General features: G+C 54.2%; 7 protein-coding genes across 7 annotated transcripts; 3 read left to right on the top strand and 4 right to left on the bottom strand.

The window, feature by feature from the left end:
• Window positions 1–321: 321 nt before the first annotated feature.
• Window positions 322–3,407, top strand: M409DRAFT_61823 (uncharacterized protein; the record flags this gene model as incomplete). Its single annotated transcript, XM_033814894.1, has 9 exons — window positions 322–770; window positions 834–837; window positions 878–1,019; window positions 1,072–1,200; window positions 1,256–1,319; window positions 1,387–1,877; window positions 1,927–2,670; window positions 2,788–3,082; window positions 3,146–3,407. The coding sequence occupies 9 exons, from the start codon at window positions 322–324 to the stop codon at window positions 3,405–3,407; spliced, it is 2,580 nt and encodes an 859-aa protein (XP_033674274.1).
• Window positions 3,408–4,027: 620 nt separating this feature from the next.
• M409DRAFT_61822 (uncharacterized protein) lies at window positions 4,028–6,295 on the bottom strand (the record flags this gene model as incomplete). Its single annotated transcript, XM_033814893.1, has 2 exons — window positions 4,028–5,925; window positions 5,983–6,295. 2 exons carry the CDS (start codon window positions 6,293–6,295, stop codon window positions 4,028–4,030), a joined length of 2,211 nt encoding a protein of 736 aa, XP_033674273.1.
• Window positions 6,296–7,606: 1,311 nt separating this feature from the next.
• Window positions 7,607–8,711, top strand: M409DRAFT_15668 (uncharacterized protein; the record flags this gene model as incomplete). Its single annotated transcript, XM_033803291.1, has 2 exons — window positions 7,607–7,715; window positions 7,771–8,711. 2 exons carry the CDS (start codon window positions 7,607–7,609, stop codon window positions 8,709–8,711), a joined length of 1,050 nt encoding a protein of 349 aa, XP_033674272.1.
• A 710-nt stretch (window positions 8,712–9,421) lies between these two features.
• On the bottom strand, window positions 9,422–10,844 carry M409DRAFT_48367 (uncharacterized protein; the record flags this gene model as incomplete). Its single annotated transcript, XM_033810916.1, has 2 exons — window positions 9,422–9,813; window positions 9,878–10,844. 2 exons carry the CDS (start codon window positions 10,842–10,844, stop codon window positions 9,422–9,424), a joined length of 1,359 nt encoding a protein of 452 aa, XP_033674271.1.
• A 1,525-nt stretch (window positions 10,845–12,369) lies between these two features.
• Window positions 12,370–13,980, bottom strand: M409DRAFT_61820 (glycosyltransferase family 20 protein; the record flags this gene model as incomplete). The annotated part of the gene is made up of 1 exon (XM_033814892.1): window positions 12,370–13,980. One exon carries the CDS (start codon window positions 13,978–13,980, stop codon window positions 12,370–12,372), a length of 1,611 nt encoding a protein of 536 aa, XP_033674270.1.
• Window positions 13,981–15,017: 1,037 nt separating this feature from the next.
• On the top strand, window positions 15,018–16,271 carry M409DRAFT_15665 (uncharacterized protein; the record flags this gene model as incomplete). The annotated part of the gene is made up of 1 exon (XM_033803290.1): window positions 15,018–16,271. One exon carries the CDS (start codon window positions 15,018–15,020, stop codon window positions 16,269–16,271), a length of 1,254 nt encoding a protein of 417 aa, XP_033674269.1.
• Window positions 16,272–18,693: 2,422 nt separating this feature from the next.
• M409DRAFT_61819 (uncharacterized protein) lies at window positions 18,694–20,238 on the bottom strand (the record flags this gene model as incomplete). The annotated part of the gene is made up of 2 exons (XM_033814891.1): window positions 18,694–19,984; window positions 20,036–20,238. 2 exons carry the CDS (start codon window positions 20,236–20,238, stop codon window positions 18,694–18,696), a joined length of 1,494 nt encoding a protein of 497 aa, XP_033674268.1.
• Window positions 20,239–21,536: the final 1,298 nt, after the last annotated feature.

Here is a 21,536-nt window from a genome sequence, read left to right as displayed (position 1 = left end):
GGGGGCCTCACCGGTCGTGTCTGATCACGCCTGTTCCACAGCGTATCTGCCACCAGCGACTGGCTCCGTGCCTAGCAAACCGGTGGCGGCCTCTTTTCTGCCTGTGGTGTCCAGCCTCATGCGTCCAGTAGCGCTCGAGGGCCGCCTGGCCGTGTACAGTGGCGTCTGCGATGACCGGGGTTGGTCATTCTTGAGCTGCAAGGTGGTCGTCTGATATTAAAAGCTCCTGGTACATGTGTCTATTTTCGTGAGTCCGGCATCTTTTCTTTCCTTCTCGTCGCTAGAACCACATGCCGCACAAGAAACAGCATCAATCACACCATGAAGTCGGGCTTCTATCGCCTGAGGGAAAGAGCAGATCCAGAGCCAGCTCCAGGACCTACGCCCTTTCCCATCAAGATCGTCGCCGACCAGCCTGCTCCACCGGATACCTCTATACTAGACAATGTCCCTCTCCCGGGCGTCAAACGCAACGATGAGTTCTACGCACCATGGGAAAAGTTCTTGGCTGTAGAGCCGAAGAGAGCGAAGAAGCTTTCGAGGTCAGCGAGAGCAACAGTAGCGGAGAGAAAGGCCGTGGAGAAGTCGCCAGAAGGTGGACTGGCAGTCAAGGAGAATGCGGCTCGGTCTTGGGAGGAGGCTGCGGCTCAGTGCAAAGCCAAAGTCCAGGCAATCGTTGCAGAATGCGAACGACTGAATGAGAAGTATCGTGATAGGGACTTTGATCTGGAAGGTGGCCCCAACTGCCTGCAAAGTCTGAATGGCCGATAGTGAGTAGTACCATAGCGGGGTTGTAAGTACATGCTGACGAAGGTGTCTCTGCAAAGCCCCAGTGCAGTCGGTAGGTCAAAGGTGGTGATTTGGAGTGGCCAACGAGTACTCAATGCCTGCAGATGATGAAGATCCTCCGCCTTGGGTCAAGCGAGTAGAGGACATCTTCGAAAAGCCACAATTCTTCATCGATGGCGCAGACGCTACGGATGTCCATCAAGGAAGCAATGGCGACTGCTGGTTCCTGGGTATGAAGCGATCGATGGTGGTCTTACTCCGAATGCACTGACCAAATGAAAGCTGCGTGCATGGCCATTGCGGCGAAAGGACAGGAACTAGTTGACAAGCTGTGCGTGGCCAAAAACGAGAAAGTTGGAGTATACGGGTTTGTATTCCACAGAGACGGCGAGTGGATACACGAGGTCATCGGTGAGTATGAGCTTTGTGTGCTCGTTCAAAGGCCATGGATTACTGACATTCGAAGACGACAAACTCTTCCTTCGAGTTGGCGACGATGACGACTTAAATGTTGTCAGAGACTGGGATGTGTGAGTATCTTTCGAAGAGCCAATCGTTTCGGCTCTTTTGCCTGTATTCCATGCTGACATTTGGCAGTGAAAAGAAGCTAGGTTCCAAAATCGCCTACGACGACGAAAAGCTCAAGGACGTGCTTCAAAAAGGAGGGACGGCACTATACTTTGGCCACTGCAAATCGAACGAGACCTGGCTCCCATTGATTGAGAAGGCATACGCCAAAGCCCATGGCGACTACGCAGCAATAGAGGGTGGCTACGCATCAGAGGGCACCGAAGACTTGACGGGTGGAGTCGCGGTGTCTCTCAATCCAGAAGACATCATGGACAAGGACAAATTCTGGAAAGAGCAGCTCTTGAACGTCAACAAGAGATATCTCTTCGGTGGAGGAAGCCAGCAAGGGGATAAGAAGGGCTTTATTGGCGGCCATGCATACGCCGTGCTTGAGGCTTGGGAGGAGGGCGATCTTCGACTTCTCAAGATTCGCAACCCTTGGGGCGATACGGAATGGGAGGGCGATTGGTCTGATGGATCGAAGCTGTGGACTCCTGAGATGATGACCAAATTGAAACGTGAGAAGCCTTCTCTGGAACATGAAGACCATGAACTAATTCTCTGTAGATACGTTCGGCGACGACGGCGTCTTCTGGATCAGCTACAAAGACTTCCTCAAGCACTTCGCCAGAATCAACCGCGTCCGCCTCTTCGACGAGAACTGGTCCGTCAGCCAACAATGGACCTGTGTCCAAGTACCCTGGACGGTCGACTACCTAGACACACACTTCCAGTTCACCGTCACGGAACAAGGCCCCGTCGTAATCGTCCTCTGCCAGCCTGATGACCGCTTCTATCATGGGTTAGGAGGCCGCTACATCTACAGCCTCCACTTCCGCCTCTACAAAGTCGAAGACGACTCGCACTATATCGTCCGCTCAATGCACAGCAGCGGCGCAGATACAGTCTACACGCGGTCCGTCTCCGCCGAAGTCGACCTCGAGCCAGGAGCATACCGAGTCGTATTCAAAGTCACCGCCGTCCGCGCCAACGCCGCCTCGACAGCGGAAGAAGTGATATTCAAATGCGCAGACTCTCGCAAGGAGAAGTTGCTACATGTCGGCCGGCGATTCGATTACGCTCAATCGAAGGGTGACTTGAAAGGAATGGAGGAGAGGCTGAAGAAGGAGAAGAAAGAGGAAAAGCGTGAGAAGCAGTTGAGCAGCATGAAGAAGATCCGAGGTTTAAACAAGCAGGAACGAGAGCGGGCGAGGCAGAGGAAGAAGCGGGTCAGCGATGCTATGAAGGAGAAGAGGAAGGCTTTTGAGGCGAAGAGGCGAGAGAAAGAGGAGAGTCGAAAGCAGCGCGATGGTGCGAGAGGAGAAGCCAATCGCGCAGAAGCTGGGTCGACCGAAGCGCAGCCTCCTAGTGTCGAGAGCAGCGAGCAGGACGCCAAATCCGTCCCACTTAGCGAAGAGCCCGTGGAAGTGGACAAGGCTGACGCTGACGTCCAAACCGAGACGAACGAAGAAGACACCAAGCCTGCCGTGGAAGATCCGCCTTCGACTACACAAGACGAACAACCCAACACCTCCTCCAACGACGCCCCCAACCAAGAACCCCAACCCCCAAAACCCGACCTCTCAAGCAGACTCTCCGCCCTCACCCTCAACACCACAACCACAGCCAAATCCCCCATCTCCCCCCTCGACTCCGACACCGACTCCCCCGTCTCCCCCATCTCCGAGCTCGCAGACGACGACTTCGACTGGGATCCAGAAATGTAACGTTCCCCCTTCCCTTCCCCCTCCCCCTCCCACCACACCCAACTAACACTTCCCCAAAGCGACCCACCCCTCTTCTCCTCCGACTTCGAAACCACCCTGCCCTCCCCCGGTAGCGCAGGAGGCGGCTCAGACAAACGAAAACGCAGCGGCAACGGCAACGGAGGGATTTTCGGCGATGACCCCTGGAATGCGTTGTGTGTGTTGGGGCTGAGGGTTTATTCGACGTGTAAGGATTTGAAAGTTGCGGTTGTTAAGGAGGAGGAGGAGGTTGAAGGGGAGGGGGATGGGGAGGATGATGGGGAGGGGGAGTTGGATGAGTGATTTGGCGGTGGGTGGGATGGGGAAGATGGCGCTGGTCGCTGGGTGGTGATGATGGGTGGACGGGTGCATTGAGGGTGTTTTTTTGAGCGGGTTTATGATATCTCTGCTTGAACCATAGCCTGTTTTTCGAGGTGGGAACAATAATGAAAATTTCTTTCTGTTCTCCTCTATAACATACGAAGTGGACCCCTGCGACTCATTCATTCACTCACTGACAGCCCCAATCTTTGGAGAGGGCAGGCAGGATCGCACTCTCCCACCAAACGGGACGCCGTGTAACTGATACAGGTGAGATATTTGTCTTTCGTCTCTTCTTCCTCAATCACTTCATTTATTACAGGGATATACTTTGTCTCAACACAATCATCTATGAACACTTGGCCGAAGAGAACAACAAACAACAGAAAAATAGCAGACAGCCGTGACTCGAAACCCCCTCCTTTCCTTGCTCTGCGCGGGTTAGGCAAACAGGCCGGGGGGTCTGATGATGATGATAGATCTTTTCGCCCATGAACTCCTTTCCTCTGTCCCCCCTAAACAGTAGTAAAATGCTTTCTCTGCACAACAACAACACGCTAAAAAAACTCCTCGACAACAGAAACCAGGGGCGAAGGTCGTTTTTAATACGCCCTCCCAAAATTCAAATCCGGCAACTGCGGCTGCCTCGACTCCACGCTCGGACTCCTCGAATGAGCCGACGGATCCCGCGAGTGATCGCGGGTGTGGAAAGGCGCCGCGTGGGAAACGAGATGTTCCTCGTCGTGGTACCGACCAGGGGAGTCTGATCTCGTGTGCACGGGATCGTAGCGTCCTCTTTGGTCTGCGAAGGGAGATGCTGATACGAGTGGTGCTTTGTACGAGGTGTCTGCGCCGTCTTTCTGCACCATGGGGTCCATGAGGAGGCTGTTCCTCGCGTCGAGGGGGGTGAGGTTGTCGAGGTCGCGGTTCATCTTGGCGGCTTCGCGGCGTTTCCGCGTGTGGGGGTTCTCCTTGATGCAGGTGATGATGGCGTTGGTGGCGATGAGGATGGCGAGGATGCCTGTGAGGACGCATTGCACGACGATGAGGACGACGCCGGTGACGGTCTTGGTCGTTTGGCTGAGGCCGAGCTCCTCGACGAAGACGAGGACGCAGACGACGGAGATGACGCGTACTGTCTGGATAGTGATGTTGATCCACTTGCCGGAGCGGCGCTGGTAAGGGCGGGTCCAAAGTAGCAGAGCGAGCATGAGGGCTTCGACGATGAGTTGACCCGCAGCTTGGACCATGCCATGGCCGTTTGCGCCGGCGATGATGCAGCCTCGCGCGAACATGTACACGATCGCGGGCACGAAGATCCACCAGTAGCTCTTCTTGTAATTGTCGTAGAACAAGCTGTACTTGATCCAGACCTCCTTGTCCTCGTAAAGCTTATCCGGGGCGCCCTCCATCTTCTTGTACTTGTGCGCCATGCTCCAGATTTTGTACGTGAAACCAGCCAGAACTAGGGTAAAGGCACCGAGGGTCACACCTGCGAGGACCTTAGCCGCCCAAGAGTCGCCATTCGTGAATTGGTAAACACAGTAAAGGGTCCAGACGCCGTAAAGCAGAAGGATGAGGTTGACAATCGCCTTGGCCATTCTCCACCAGTATCGCTTTCGCCAGGATTCGAGACCCTTGGGAAGTTTGCCGAACATGGCCCAGGCTTCTAGAATGGCCTTTGCGAGGAGGATGAGGACGATAATAGCTGCGACGACGATTGCCCAGACCAGGAGAATCGTCATGAAGGTGTTGGCCTGAGGAATAGAAAGCTGCTCCACGTAGGCCTGGATTCCGCTCACGAAGTGCTGGTCTTTGCTTTGGCTGTCGGACGAAGAGGTGCTGTTGCCGCTGGAATCTCCACCGACGTCCTGTTCTGTCCCGTTCACGTTGACCGTAGTCCCATCGCGTATGAAAAGCACAGCCGTGTCCAGTGCGCGCTTGCTCAAACTTGAATTGGTCTGACCATCATCGAACACGAGCGTCGCATTATTCCGCAGGTATTGCCAGCTGTTGTCCGTCAAGTTCCCGCCAGTCCTTTGCCGGAAATTATCGATAGCCTCTTGCATCGATCCCCAAGGCACAAGACCTGTGGAGAATGCAAAGTTCGTCGAGAAGCTCTGGTAGACCTTCGGGTACTGCACGCTCAGCATTCCACTGGTAGCCATGGTCTGGAACCATCCAATGACCTCGCCAAAGGTAGGCGAAGGAGTGCTGGCACCAGGAGCACCAGCAGATGCCAGCGCAGTGACAGCAGAGAGCCCCAGAGCCGCAGCTGCCATTCCGGCGGCAGCGTACGAGACCGACTTCATCTGGAAGGTGTGTCCATTCGATACGCTCGATTGTATACATGCCAGATCTTTACCACCGTCGGCGCTCTTGACTTCCAGCTTCACCAAGCCGTCGAGATCGGGGATGTTGAACGCAATCGCAGGTATTTGGTCGGCGTACTTCTCCGGGATCGTTTGCTCGCCTTTCGACGAGTAGGTTCCGGCAGGTACTGCATATCCAAGTCAGCGCATACTCATCCACATGTCCAATTGTGACCGCAACATACTCGGACACATATTATCAATATTGTACTCCTCCGACGCCTCACAAGGATTGATCTCCTTGGTATAAACATCCTTCCCATACGCGCTCACCACCAGATTCAAGATAACTTTCTGCTCTTCTGAGCTGCTCCCAGCAACATCAAATGTGACCCTCCTCGTCTGCCGATTATACTCCACATTGAGCGTCTGAACTTTGATCGTAGGGTCTGTCGAGCACATGGAGAAGCCATTCGTGCTGAGGATGTCGCCGCCCAACACGCTGGCCGGCAGCGAGCTGAGCAGGACCAAAGGGAGGTAGCGAAAGGTTGACCGCATGGTCGCGTGAGGTAGGCTTCCGCCCGGGGGATTCGGGCGTGCGCTGGTCCAGGCGAGTGGGTGTTGCAGGTGCTACTCCAACATGCAAATACAAAAGACCGTCGTGTTGTACAGAGAGGAAGGAGCGACGATCGCTTCCTAGAACTTGGTCGCTCACAGGATGTTCCAGACGTGTGTTCGGTGTTTCGAGATAGAACTTGGCGTAAAGGGGCCCCTGTTGCAAGATCCACAAAGAAAGGTCGGGATAAGAATACGGTGTCATAGGTCCAACAAAACGAGTGTACAAGAATGACGCTTCCAACAAGATAGATATGGATATAGACAGGTCGTCGCTAAGTCGAATGCAACGCTGACGAAGAGGATACGAGAGTCGAAGTTCTGTTTGAGCTGTGAGGCGTCGAGGGTCGGCTGCCAGCAGTGCCCAGGCTCCACTTCTGTCATTCACTCGCTTGATTGGCTGACGTTGCTGTCGCGTTCACCCAAGCGCACGTTCCTTCTTTTCTTAGAACGGTAGGTAGCCGAGTCGCTCAATGGTTCTGGACCTCTGCTCCACGGGGATATTGCGTGGTCGACAGACGGAGTGAATAAGAACCACTTTCTCTCTTCTCCCCCCCCAAGAGCCAAGCCAGATGTCCCTCTCCTCTCACATCTCATCTACAAGGCTCTGTTGTGATTTCTCCTGGCAGGTACACCCGCAAACTCTCAACATGCGCCACGCGAATCCGGCCGCGCTTATTGTCGGGGGCGCAGCTCGTCGGAGGGTTTTCGTGGCGTCTTTGGTGCCAGCCAGTAGGCGGATGAGCCCGAGCCGCTGCCACGAAAGAAGGAAGAGCGGAGCACAGAGCAGACGCAAGGGCATCGGCGTTTCTTTCACGCCACCGATGCCTCTGCTTCGTGTTGCGCGACGCAGCACGATGACTGGGCGCGTATTAGAAGACACGGGAGGTCACATTTTCCCACACGCTGCTGCTGCACAACACCCACCTAGCGAGCGTCGTTTCTGTGAGAATGTTGGTGGTGGTCGTCGTGCCAAGCTGCCTCGATTTAGCTTTGCTCGTGGAACAGACAGATCGATCCCTCACAAAGCTGGGCCAGCCGCAGGAAGGGGAAACGGTCATGTCTGGCCCGCGCTTTCGTAGACTTTTCGCTCTCCGCGACGTCCGATGTTCACCACAGCAGCGGTGGTGGGCACAAGGCACACCAACCCGACACAACTACCATTCCCACCTGCCGAAAATGGTCGCTTGATAATATTTTTGTTTTGCTTGTCTTGAAAGAGCGTCGTTGTCTCGTCGCGGTGCTGCGCCCAAGATGCGGCTTTGGGCCATTGCTGACATCCACCTGTCATTCAAGAGCAATCGTGAGGAGTGGGCCAAACTCAAGCACAGGAGTGAGGACGGTCTCATTTTGGCAGGCGATGGTATGCTTTCGTGCTTTTGATGCGGTGAAGTGCCAATGACCGCTGACTTGGACAGTGGGCGAGAGCATCGAGCACCTCCAGATCGCCTTTCGGAAAGCAGTCCGGCGGTTCAAGCATGTCTTCTGGGTGCCAGGAAACCATGAGTTGTACACTTCTTCTGCGCCGAATATACGGGAAGAAGAACGGAAGCTCAAGGGCGAAGCCAAGTACAAGGCGTGTATAAAGGTCGCTCGCCACTATGGTGTACTAACTCCCGAGGATGATTATATGACCTGGACGTACACTTCGGCGGAAGGCAAGCAGGAGAAAGCTCTGATATGCCCCATATTCACGCTGTATGACTACAGCTTCAGGCCAGAGCACATCCCCCGGGAGAAGGCGTTGGAGTGGGCGATGGAGGAAGGCATTCAGGCCACTGATGAGAAGCTGCTGCATCCGGATCCGTACGCCACCCGAGACGCATGGTGCACTCGTCTGGTATCAGAAGCCGAGGCCAAGCTCGAAAAGGCCGCAGAGTCTGGGTTGCCGCTGATAATAATTAATCACTGGCCGTTGAGAGAGGACACAGTCTTCATCCCTCGAGTACCCCGCTTCAGCCTATGGTGTGGCACCAAGGAAACGCATGACTGGCACACGCGCTTCAATGCCAAAGTAGTAGTGACTGGCCATCTCCATGTGAGGAGAACCGACTGGATAGACGGCGTGCGATTCGAAGAAGTCAGTTTGGGATACCCGCGGCAGTGGCAAGACGCCAAAGACGCCGGCAACGATGTGAACACTTTGATGAGGGAGATCTTACCTGGACCTGAAACTCCGGTCCGAGGCCAGGAGCCACCGACAGCATTTCGCAGGATGGGCTGGGTGGCGACTGAGGTTCTGAATAATGGCTTAGCGGCGAAGAATGAAGAAAAAAAGGATGAGAAAAAGGAAGAGACGATAGGCAAGGAGAAGGCCGAAAGGCAGGAAGAGAGCAACCTGTCCGCATCAGCTTCATAGCGCTGGCGCCCGCGAGTTTTCCTGCAGCAGATGTACAACCTTTGCCCGCCATGTATGCCGCCAGCTACGCCGCCTCGCAAATAAAATCTAAATGTGATAAGTTGGGGATGAAAGGCGTTCGAACCAAGCGATACCGTGGGTGAGGGATTCGGTGGAGCGGGAGTGGGAGTCGTTTCAAATCGCCAGGGCGGCAAGAGTTCAGCAGGTCGGCGGGAGCTGACGATGAAGTGACGTGAAAATGAATCCAGATGATGATTTGGGCGGTCAAGCTGTTGATGGAAGTGAAGGGAGAAGTGATGTGGGACTCAAGCGAAAGCGAAGAATAAAGTGAAGTCAAAATTGAAGGAAAGCGCTTTGACGAAGACCACCACCCAAAGAAGAAAGAGCAGTACGATACCTGCCTTGCCATCAAATGAGGGCACGTTGAAGGCAAGCTGTACCCAAATGAAAGCATTCAACACGCTTCACCACCCGCGAACTCTCCTGCTCAGTTTTGTCAAGCACTAATCACACGAGAGAGAACAATCGGTCTGTGAACGGTACGTCGACTATCTCCGCAACGCCCATGCTAACGTACACAACCCATTTGCGCTCTGCTCGCGCTCTGCTGATATCCAGAAACCCCGCACGTGACAACAGGTTACCTTCGCTCCGCTTCTGATCGCCAAGAACGCCGTTAATACCCAAACCCGGAATATGGACCTCACTACTCAAAGCACAGACCACGGCAAGACCGTCATCTGGCCCAACGCTTCCTGCAGCTTCCGAGCAGCCTCCAGCTCGCCCTCGGTGACCTCGAAATTGCCGCGTGGACACAGCGGACCGGGCACGAAGCGCCAGTTCGCGTCGAGGTCTTGCTTGCAGGCTTCGCAGGTGGTGATGACGCCTTGGGCGTCGAAGAGGAGGAGGCCGATGTGTCGGGCGGCGATCTGCTGGAGGCGGATGGCGTGGAGGTGGAGGTGTGGGATCTTGAAGATGAGGGGGAAGGTGGAGAGGAGGTCGTTGTTGGCGAAGGTGAGGTTGACGACGGAGAGGGCTTGGAGGGCGGAGGCGTGGCGTGAGAGGAAGGCGCGGAGTTGGGGGGCGTGGAGGTTTCGGGCGGCTGGGAGGAGGGAGTCAGCCGTGGTCTTTGGATGTTTCAAGGGGCTGTCATTGGTTGAACTTACCTTCAAGGTGGAGGGTTTCGAGTTGAGGAAAGGTGAGGTTGTTGAGGGTGGTGGAGAGCCACTCGCCGCTGGAGCCCCAGAACTCGAGGCGGAGGGACTTGAGGTTGGGAGCTTGAGCGAGGAAGTCGGAGAGGAGTGTCTGGCCGCTGCCGCCAAAGGTGCCAGGGGTGATCTCAAGGACGAGGTGGATGTGCTCGAGGGTAGCGAAGACAGGTGTGGGCAGTGGCCGCTCGAGGCTGAGATGGCCGATTGAGTTGCGCTGTCCGGCGCTCGGGCGAGCACCTGCACGGAGGGTCTTGATGCCAGTCGGACCAGCTCTCTGCATCGCACGGTCGACGACGGAGAAGGCGTATGAGAGAGCCGTGGACTTCTCACGGACGACATAGCCGGTCGTGTCGCAACGCAAAGGCCTCAGACGGTGGTTCTCGAAGTAACGAGGGTCGAGGTAATGGGCGACCTGGATACGCTCGAGGTTGGCCAGACGCGGCAGGATACGGGCAAGCATCGTGACATCCCCACCCTGGTTGCTGAAGTTCCAGCTGTTCTCGATCTTCTTCAAGCACTCAGAGCTGACTGGTATATCGTATCCCTTCAACCTCCTCGGCTCGATGATGATGGCGCGAACCTCGCCGGCGTACTTGGCGGTCAGGGACACCCGATCCAGATACTCGAGTTTCTCCTGCGACAGATTGACTTCCATAGCACTGAAGTGGCGTTCGATGAACACGCCCTCGGTCATCTGGTGGAGATCGCGACTGGATTGACGGAGGCTTCTCAGACCGCGGGCGGTGGTGCGGCGGCAGATGTTCTCGTACACCTCCAGCGGGAGGTCGAGGAGGTGAGGGTACTGCATCTTGGTCTTGCGGTGCGGTGCGAGGATGTGCAGGCGCTGCAAGGTGTGTGGTGTGTCTTGTTCGAAGTTGGAGCGCGGAAGGTGGTGGGAATTCTTAAGTAGCCTGTCATGCATGATTGCATCGTCAGTCGAAGAACTTCACCACGAACGACGCAATCGTAGCGCAAGCGCAGCACACTACTGACGGAACTTTGTCACAAATGAAAAGCTGAGCAAGTAGGCAGGTGAATAACCGCACTGCAGCGCAATCGTTACCGAGATCTATTCACTTTCACGCTCCTTCCTAATCCGGAAATCTGGTATGTGAAGTTTCAAGTGAAGTAAAAGTAAAGTTATCGCTAATATCAAGAGTGAGCACTCGAATGAAAGCAACAGTAAGATCTTAAGTAAACACACAAGTGAGCGCTACAGTAAAAGCGCAAGTGATCCTCGTAGTGAAAGCATAAGTAAGCCTTCCCAAGAAGTAAAAAGGAAGCTTAACGTTGATCACATGCCGTGGCGCATGCTCACTTCCTTTCGAGACTACAGATCACTTCAACTTCAGTTCTAGCCTCTAACTTAACGTCGAAATCCGACTCCACAAGTGACAGGTCCCAGCAAACGTTACATGTGAATGTAACTTACTCTACGCAGCGCTCAACCAGCATAAGGCCACAGCATCCCTACCGCTCAATAGCAATGCTATGAGCCCGCAATGTTCTCGCTCGTCCAGTCCTCACAAAAGGGAAGGGAAACTGCGGTAGCACTTCGAGCGGAAAGACGAGGTCGAACTTGAGAAATTCACTCTAAGTAGAGCGAGGCATTCATCTCCCTTGCCACCTGACCATCCAACCAACTCATGCCATGGTCGCTCGCCTGGTCGTTCTCAAAGTCCAGTAGAAACTAGAAAATGAGGCGCTCCACTTCGAGCCGAAGGACACATACCCAACAACACGATGCACTTGTGCCATCCTCGCTGGGGTTGTAGCTTCAATCATCAGCAGAGGCAATTTCATGGTTGCACTTGTTCCACCTTGAGTAGGGTAACTAGCTCACGAGGCTGCCATATTTACTCTTTGAGAGGGTTTTCCAAAGTAATACGGGAGTTTGACAAGATACACGCATCAGGAGATATAGCACTTACGCCCCGCGGGATGGAGCCCGACCGTGGCTCGATCATGACCATGTTGTGATGGAAAAGTCACAGACTAAAGTAGCATAGAGCAAGGAATACGCACAGGAGAGTAGAGCAATCTATTCCATGCCTCCTCGAAATACTCTATCTTGATCATGCCTTCAGCATCGCACTCCATCCCATCGATCTCGAATGAGGCCTGAGCCACTCTATGATGTCCTCTCCAAACGCCGAAGTTGCTTCGCTGATGCCTGACTTAACCACACGTACACTTCAGTACACTTCCATGCACCAGATGTGATCCCCTAATGAGTATCCTTCCCTCGAATGGCCTGCTAGTCCTGCGAAATCGGATCATCATCGGACATCACAGCCTGAGAGTCAGCCCTCGATCGCACACTCATCATCAATCCGTCGTCTTCCTCATGCTCATCATCCCTATTCAAGAAAGAACACATTAGTATTGCGTTTCCAGACGCTCGAATGAGTAGATAACAATGCATCGCTCCTGGAGTGGACGCTATCTTACTTATCCAAGTCTTCTCTCTTGCTCGCCTGGTTGTCTTCGACCCCATTAGCGATAGCGGGAGGTTGACTGAATGTCTGTCTCAAGCCTTCAGGCCGGCTCTGGCTGTCGGCCGGTTCGACGGTGCTTTGCCGGTGAATCCTCAACTTCTTCTCGGCTGCCTCGCTGATGCGTGTGAGCTCTGACACGAAGCTCTCGCCCCACCAGGCCGAAGTGTACTTGTTGACGTATTTGGCAAGCTTCTGGTAGTTGAGCAGACGCTGCTCATCGCCCATGGTGACAGCGTCGTGTATCGAGTCAGCCAGCTCCTCGGTGTTCCATGGATTGACAACGAGAGCACCGTTGAGAGACTGTGCGGCGCCGGTGAACTCGGAAAGAATGAGCACACCATGGCGATCTTGCTGGCAGGCGATGTATTCGTACGAGACCAGGTTCATACCGTCTCTCGTGGAGCTGACCAAGCAGACGTCTGACACTGAGTAGAGAGCAGTGAGTTCGTCGAAGCTGACCGACTTGTGCATGAAGTGGATGGGCATGAACTCGATGGTGCCGAACTTGCCGTTGATCCTGCCGACGAGCTCGTTGACGACGGCGCGGAGGTTCTGGTACTCTTCGACATCTTGTCTCGACGGAACGGCGACCTGCACCAGCACTACCTTGCCAATCCATTCGGGGTGCTCGGTGAGGAAGACTTCAAGGGCATGCAGCTTCTGAGGAACGCCTTTGATGTAGTCGAGCCTGTCAACACCGACGATGATCTTGACGCCCTCGAACTTCTTCTTCAATGTATCAATTCGCTTGATGACATTGTCCTTCTCCATACCCTGCGAGAACTTCTCCGGGTCGATGCCAATGGGGAATGCACCAACAGTGACCAGCTTGCCCTCGTACTCGACGCCATTTGGTGTAGTGGCCAGTCCTAGGATGCGGGCGCAGGATGAAAGGAAATGCCGAGCATAGTCGTAGGTGTGGAAGCCGATCAGATCGCAGTGCAAGACACCTTGGAGGATCTCGTTGCGGACTGGTAGAATTCGGTAGATCTCGGATGATGGGAATGGCGTGTGAAGGAAGAAACCGAACTTGACATTCTTGCGGCGGTTGGGACTTTCTTTGTTGAGTTCTTCTCGAAGCATGGCAGGGAGAAGCATGAGGTGGTAGTCGTGGACCCAGATGAGGTCGTTGTCTTGGACGTCTTTGGCGATCTCCTTGGCGAAAAGTCTGTTGGCCTCGACGTAACCATCCCAAGCAGACTCGTCAAACGTGATCTCGCCAGGGTGGTAGTGGAAGAGCGGCCAGAGGATGCTGTTGGAAAAGCCGTTGTAGTGACGGTCTGATAGCTCATCGTCCATGAAGATCGGCACAGCACCGTACTCGTCGAAGAGTCGTCCCTTCACGTGCGAGATCTCGTTCTCGGGCACCTGAACACCTGGCCAGCCATACCACTGAAACTTGGTCGTCTTGGAGAGTCCTGAGAGTCCGGCAACCAGGCCGCCTGAAGACATTGAGAAGTCATAGTGTCCCTCGTCTGATCGCTTGATGGTGATGGGGAGTCGGTTCGATACGAGGAGCAGACGGCCCTTTGGGGTGGTGGGCTCGTCGAATGCAGGCATATTGCCGGCTGTGGCTGGTGCTGCTGTAGGTGTCAGTGAATGTTTGATTTGCTGGAGCAGAATACCGAGTGCTTTCAGTTGAAGAAGCGAGGTTTTTGTCGTAGGCGATGTGCTTCTTCTTCGCATGCGCTGTGATGCGAACGTCATGTGATGGTGGTGGGGAGAAGGAGGAACTCACAGCTGAGAGAAGGTTTGGATTTAGCTCAGTAGTACCTGCCGCAGTGAAGTCGCAGGCGCGGGTTGGCGCTTTCCTGATTCGTTGCGCAAACAACGGTGATGCGGCACGAACACTGCTTGATGCCGGACCAGCACGTGCAAGAGTTGCGACGTCTCGAGATGGTGAGGCGCGCTTCCAATTGGCCAAGAACCGATTGTGAAGACGGATGCGTTTCTCGTGGGCAGCGTTGGGCAGTCTGAGCCGTGCGTGTCACAGCTGCAAGGCTCGGCGAGAGAATCGGGGAGCGTGCGTAGTGGTGGTGTTGGTGGTATACGCAGGATGGAGATGGCGTGGGCTGAAGTATCTATGTGAAATAGAAGGACGCAGGCCACTTTTCCGCCGCTTTCTAGGTGGTACTGCTCGTGGCAGCAGTTCAGTGGGCGCGAGCGAACAAGTCCCGGCGAAAAGCCAGGATTCCACTCTGTTCCAAGGATCTTGTTCTTCTGATGCTCACCCGACGCTCCAATGACGAAATGCCTGCGACAGGAGCCTTCGGGGACGCCAGCTTGGCCAACGAGCGACTGGGAGAGGCAAGGCAAAGGCGTGTGACTCTTGGGAGGATGTTACTGGCGGGCGACGACAACGACAACGACTATCTCCAATTCACTGGATGCTATGCTCCTTCCCCAGAGGTGTCGTGGCGTGCCTGCTCAAGGTTCATCCTCTCCTAAACTCAAATGCTCGCTTCGTTCGGCCCCTCCCGAGCCCATCGCGTCGATCTTGCGCAACCGAACATCTCCAGCTGCACACTGCTTTGTTGACAGCAGACGGGTCATTCTGCAAACATTGAGCAAACCTGCATTGATTGAGCGCGATGACAATGTCTGACTCCGAGCTCTCCAGCGCCGCCAACATCCCTGCCGACAGCGAGATCGAACGATGCCTGGAACGCGTCACCAGAGCGTTCGTCAAAGACGAGACGCAAGAGTTGACCATTAATTTGGTGCGTTCGCGTGCAGAGGAAGAGTTGGGACTCGACAAAGGGTTCTTGAAAAACACTTCAGAGTGGAAGGACCGGAGTAAGAAGCTCATTCAAGACACTGCCGACGAGGAGGAGAATGCGGACGAAGAAGAGGAGCCTCCGAAACCCGCACCAAAGCCAAAGGCCAAACCGAAGGCAAAGCCTGCGGCGAAGGCTGGGAAGAAGCGAAAGTCTGACGAGGAAGAGAACAGCACCAAGAAGCGGCAGAAGAAAGCGACCAAAGTCGAGTCTGAAGACGACATATCCGAGCCCGAACTCGACAACGATGACGAGGAGTCTGATGTGAAGCCAGCGAAGAAGCAAACGAAGAGGACTGCGAGGAAGCCTGCGAAGCGAGGGTCAACCGCCAAGGTTGAGAGCGATGACGAAGATGAGGAGCAGAAGCCATCAGTAGATAAGGACGAGGAGGAGGATGATGATGAACCACAAGAGAGCAAGTCTAGACATACCGCACCCAAGGATGAGAGTGAGCTCTCTGATGTCCCCGACAAGCTTGAAGAGGACGCACCTAAAGCCAATGGCAAATCTGCGCCGGCAGACGACGACGAGAGCGATATGTCTTCGTTGATCGATGACCCACCACCAAAGAAGAAGCGCCAAAAGAAGACTACATCATCTGAGACCAAGTCCAAAGCTACTGCCAAAGGATCAAAGGCAACCAAATCGAAGTCATCGGGCAAGGAGACCTCGCCAGACGAAGAAGAGATCAAGAGACTTCAAGGCTGGCTCGTCAAATGCGGTATCCGCAAGCGGTGGCACCTCGAGCTCGCAAAGTGTTCGACGCCAAAAGAGAAGATCAAGCATCTGAAGGGCATGCTCGACGACGCCGGCATGAGTGGGCGGTACAGCAACGAGAAGGCAAAGCAAATCAAGGAAACTCGAGAGCTGGCAGAAGAAATCGAAGCGGCTCAGGAGTTCAACGAGCGTTGGGGTCAGAGCGAAGGCGATGACGATGACGAAGAAGACGACAAAAAGAGCGGAGCCGATGGCGAACAGGAAGCCGAAGAGAACAAGGCTGATGGTCCGCCAAAGCGTAGGCTGCCCAAGGGCTTCGTCGACTTTGGCGACAGCGGCGATGACGGCAGCGATTGATGACTTGACGACGGCAGACCTTCCACGATGAAGTTTGCGTGAAATGGCTTAGTACAGCTAATCGATCATACTTGTATTGTAAGTACCATGTATTCAGAATCATCATAAGGCGAAATAAAGGATGAGCCTATAGCAGTTGGAACGGCGAGTGCCTAGAGGAAAGCGAACATAGCTCTCTTACACTCCTATGGCGCAACGATTCATTCACTTGATTGCGATTTGAGTTTGCGCTAGTAAGTTATATCCTCGTCAGCTTTTGGGGCCAAGCGGCCTCATAGATTTGACTCAAGGCATATCATGTGCGAAACTGCGAATAACAACGATCGAATATATGATGGTATGGATTCCAGTATGCTTCCTCCTGCTCGAACTTCGAGCAACCGATACTACTTGATCACGCCCAATCTGATATGAATCTCGGTAGGCACCGAGATGGGGACCACGGGGTATTATCGCTGGGGCTTCGAGGCCAGAGAAAGCTTCCCCAGTTTGGTGGATAACCACTGCTTCGTTGTGGGCCGCTTCCATGGGGTGTGTTCGAGGCGCTGCATTCCATCATATGCTGGAGGGCCTTCGTTGAGACTGTTTGGCCGTCGTGTATCGAACGATTATCCATGGATGTGTCGGACAGAGAATAAATTAGACTGGATCTGTACCAAGTGCAGATGGCGACATCAGGCAACGTTTAGGTCTCGAACGAATAACCTCGACTCCAGACAATAGATTCCGGTGACGGTGTTTATAGACAGCGGTAAGTCGCAGCGAGGGATACAGGCACAGGGAGTAGAAGAATAAGATACTGGAGTGCGGCCTAGAAGCTGCATTGTGGAGACATTCACAACACACCGTGACATGAACGAAATCCCATTCATTCACCTCATCTCAGTTTTGAGTTTACTAGTGCGAACCTCCACAAAATCCACCCCATCTTCACTGCTTCGACATTGCGGAGTCGCGACATATCTCATCTTGGCAAAAACAAAGGCTCCGATGGCCTAAGACAACGCATCAATGGGGGCTGCATTTTGATAAAGAACAAAACTTCCAAACACCTACTTTGAAACACGTGCATGCGTTTGCTTCTGAGCGTTGCGAAGGGCACGTATACCCTGCATACCCACCAGGGTGCGAAAATTCAGCGCGTCACAAACTCTCAAACGCAGGGAGTCCTCCAAGACTCCAGCCGCCCCGACTCTCGCGACAACGTCCGCCGGCAGTGTGTGGCACTCCGGCGTCAAGTCGACGCTAGCGTCGAGAGCGACCGCAGCCTCACAGTCGTGCACTTCCAACGGCCGGCAATCTTGGGACGCGGAAAGAGGAGTGATTCGCCAGCCGTAGGAGTGCTGCCTCTTGGCTCCTGAACAACGTGCCTGCTTGCCAAGCCTGTGCGGTGATTGTACTGCGCCTCTCTTGGGTGTCTGAGGAGCAGAAGATACAAATCGCGGCTCGAAATGCTCGGAATCAAGGACCAAAATCAACACTTCGCCAGACTTTGGTTTTGTTTTGGACTTTGCAGCCCACCTGGTCGAAGATTGTATGCACCCTTGAGTGTCGCTTCAACATCCATCAGCAACGCCCACATTCGTCTTTCAAAGCTGCCCAAAGCAATCTGTGGGACCGGACTTGCCCAGAAGTTCTCCTGTACCGCCAACCATGGAGCTTAGCGCTGTCTTCACCCTCCTCTTCGGCCTCTGCGCCTTCCTCTTCGCCTCAATCATGCTAGCCCTCGAGTGGGACAAGATCAAACGCACGCAACCCCACCCAATCACTCCCCGTCAAGCTTTCTGACTGCCTTCTAGGTTGGTTCCGCCGCCCCAATCGACACCCTCCCCTCTTGCCCATAACCGAGCCCCTACAACGCATGGCCTACCGCATGGAACTCGACATTGACCAGAATTGGCTCGGTCCACACGTTGCGAATTGGGATGTCCGGGGGGCGAGGTTCCATCGGGTGGCGGACGGACCTTGGTGAGGTTTGAAATTGTTGTATCGCAAGGAGTGCTTGCTTGCTGACTTTTGCAAACTCAGATGCCGTCGTTTTTTGTCGTAACTTTCAACGGATGTTGGCGCTGCTTCTCATTAGCGGCAGGTCGTCGAGTTCTTTTCGCTGCAATATTGGACCTGGTTGGTTGCCGGAAAGACTCAAGGGTGGGTACAACCTTGTCTTCGATCATCGCCCGCCAGGGGTCCGCGAGGAGGGAGTGAAAAGTCGCAAACAGGAGACTCGTTGATATGGTCGAGTTTCAGGAGAGAGAGGGTCTGACACCACAGTCGGAGACGGCGATCTGAAGGTTTTCAAATGTACACACTATGTACATCTATCAGCATATCTATCATAAACCTCATACGTACCGCCGAACGCCCGCTGAAAACGCTTTTGACCGCCAACCTTTCGTTATGCATACCTCCCATCGGTGTTCATTCATTCCGCCTTCGTATAGCTACTCCTCTGTCTCCATTTCGCCCCATACCTCATAGCCAGCGCAGGAATCGGCGCAAGGCACATCGTAAAAGCTCCAAGCACCGTAAACGCCCAACCCCATCCAAGTCTCTCCACAAGCGGCTGCGTAACGAGGGGCAGGAATGTACCCATCAGACACCTTACAACGATGATGGCAGTCATCGCGCTCGCGCTGTACAGTCCAAAGGCATCCACGACGTAAGACATGACGGGCAGGAATCCTAGCATGCCCGTTGCCCCCATCAGCGCGACGGCAGCGAGGCAAGCGGTTAGAGGGAGATGCAACGCGGGCACCCAGCCGTAGAAGGCCGCGCAGAGAGGGATCGTGAAACCGCCGACGATGACCAGGGGCAAGCGGTATTCGGGTAGACCAACACCTTTATGTGTGTCACGGAGGTGGATGTATATTCGATCGAGGAGGCGGTTGCAAATTACCACGCTGATGAGTGATCCGACGCTGGACGAGATGAAGACAAAGCCCGTTTCCGTGGGATTGAGGCCGTAGAACTCCTTGCATATGTCCGGCAGTGTCGTGGACACCACGTAGAAGAAGGTGAATGAGACGCTGCCGAAGATAGACATGGCTTGGAGGACGCCAGAGCTGGCGAAGATGACCACTGGCCTCATGATGGACTCCCAGATCTGAGCTGTAGAGTTCTGGTTTGTGATCTCGAAATTAGATTTGAGGTTTTCGTTTCCGGTCTCTTTTCGCAGTCTGGCGGCTCGGCGGCGCAGGATGGGGACTTTGAAGGTTTCTCGGAAGCAGGTCAGGAGGAGAAGCTCGCAAACGCCCGCAATTGTCGCACAAATCCATAGGACGGGTCGCCAGCCAAGGTTATCTGCGATGGCTCCTGCAATTGCAGGACCGAAAGCACCGCCAAGCAGCGGGCAGACCATGATGCAACTCATTGCAGCACCCCTGTGTTCGCTGATAAACATATCTCCGACGATCGCAGGGTTCAGGACGTTGGATGATACACTCAGGCCAGTGAGGAATCTTGCAGCAATGAGGACACCCACGCTCGGTGAGAAGGAAGCCATCAGAGTCACGCCGACGAAGCCGATGTTTGCGATGTTCAGCACGGGATATCGACCAAACACTTCTGACAGGGGTGCGATGAACAGCGGTCCTGCAGCTTCGCCAAGCTCCCAAATGGTGACAAGTAGAACACTGGCCGACTTGTTTTCCTTGCCGCCAATGTCCTTGATGATTTCATTGGCCACGGGCACAAGTGAGATGCATGTGAAGGTGCTGTCGACAACGTCAGTACCGAGCTTTGAAGGGCGCAACAAGCTGACTCACACTGTGAAAGCCATGAATGCCAACAGAGCTACAATTCCCCATTTGTATGCCGTCGGCCAGTCCATTGGGTTCTCCTCGTCGCCCTCGGGGTCAAAGTCGACAATGTCCGCCTGTCTGTTCTTGCCGTTGGCGCCATCGTATCTCAACGACTCGTTTCCAAGCAATGGCTGCGCTTCGTCTACGACGGTTGCCGTGGTCGCCATCGCGAGTGATGTCCAGCCCTTTGCTTCGCAGTGTCGTCGGCGACAGTGGTTGAATGGGAGAGTGAGAAATCAGAAATCAGAAATCAACAAAGTGAAGTGGTACAATGCGTGGAGCCGCTAAACGGCTTAGCTGAGCTTCTAAGCGTGAAATGGCGTGCGGGTCCTGAGCGGTGACTGGCCGAGCAGGAATGCGTCTGCGCGTTTGTAGAGATAGGCGGGACTCGGCGTTCAGGCCCGCATACGCTGTATTGCGGTGTCCTCTCATATCGTTATGAGTCTTGTAATTGAGATCCGTGGTCCTGTCAAAGAAAAGTGGCGCTCACTGTTCCTGAGGTCGTATTTGCAGCATGGGTTTCTTGCAACCTTTCCAGGTTGAATCTTCCGTTTTGTATAATGTCGCTCTCACTGCGGCTAACGTCGGCAATGGATGGTGCTTTCAACTGCTAATAATCTGTTGAGGATTGTAGCGTTTCCAGAAAACCGAACACCACGTGCTTGCCCGCGCTTTCATGAGGACGTATCCCGTAATTAGATATAACGTCGAACATGGAATCGTAGCGTTACGGTGAGAAGCCGGAACATAGTCGGAGCCTGCCGTAGCCACGAAGCAGGAAAGCGCCTGGCCAGGTCGCAAGATTCAAGGCTTCATGCAACCGCCATGGGGTGACGATAGGTCCTTACAGTCCTTCCTGTCGGCGCTGTATCAGAGTCGAAGACAGGAGAATGAAAACCCCTCGTAAGGCGAATAAGACCATCGGGAATGAGACATCGTGATTCGATAATGCCGAAGATGCTGGAACGTCACCATCAAGAGCAAGTTCGAGAGAAGTTGGATGCCAGATATTTGCATCACCTTTGGCCGTTCATTCGCTGGGCTGTGAGAGAGAAGATGGCCACCGAAGACATGAAGAGAACCAGATTGTAGAACTACAAGATTGTCAGGTAATTGGACCTATTTTGGGTACCAAATGGGTCTGAACGTACGGCGTTTCGAGAATAGGCACTCTCTTCGACTTCCGTACGCGCCTCTACGAACAGGCGTCGTAGGTTAGGGAGGTTGGAAGGCTGGATATGGCGTTAGCTGGACTGGAAGCAATCGTGATCAGATTGGTGACAATACCATATCTCCGTCAGTCAACGGTACGCTGTTAATGGGTCTCCTTTCGTGGATATGTCTTTGTTGACTTGGTGGTCCAGGGCAGCAGCGAGACGGAGGGATGGCGGAGGTCTTGGCAAAATGTGGCCCGAGCTGACACCTCGACGACTTCAATGGAACTTTGGTGCCAGGCATCGCCATT

This window comes from Zasmidium cellare (assembly GCF_010093935.1).
Source record: "Zasmidium cellare ATCC 36951 unplaced genomic scaffold M409scaffold_1, whole genome shotgun sequence".
Classification (NCBI taxonomy): domain Eukaryota; kingdom Fungi; phylum Ascomycota; class Dothideomycetes; order Mycosphaerellales; family Mycosphaerellaceae; genus Zasmidium; species Zasmidium cellare.
The sequence above is the reverse complement of the archived record's forward strand: the minus strand, read 5'-3'. Positions and strand labels throughout refer to the sequence as shown.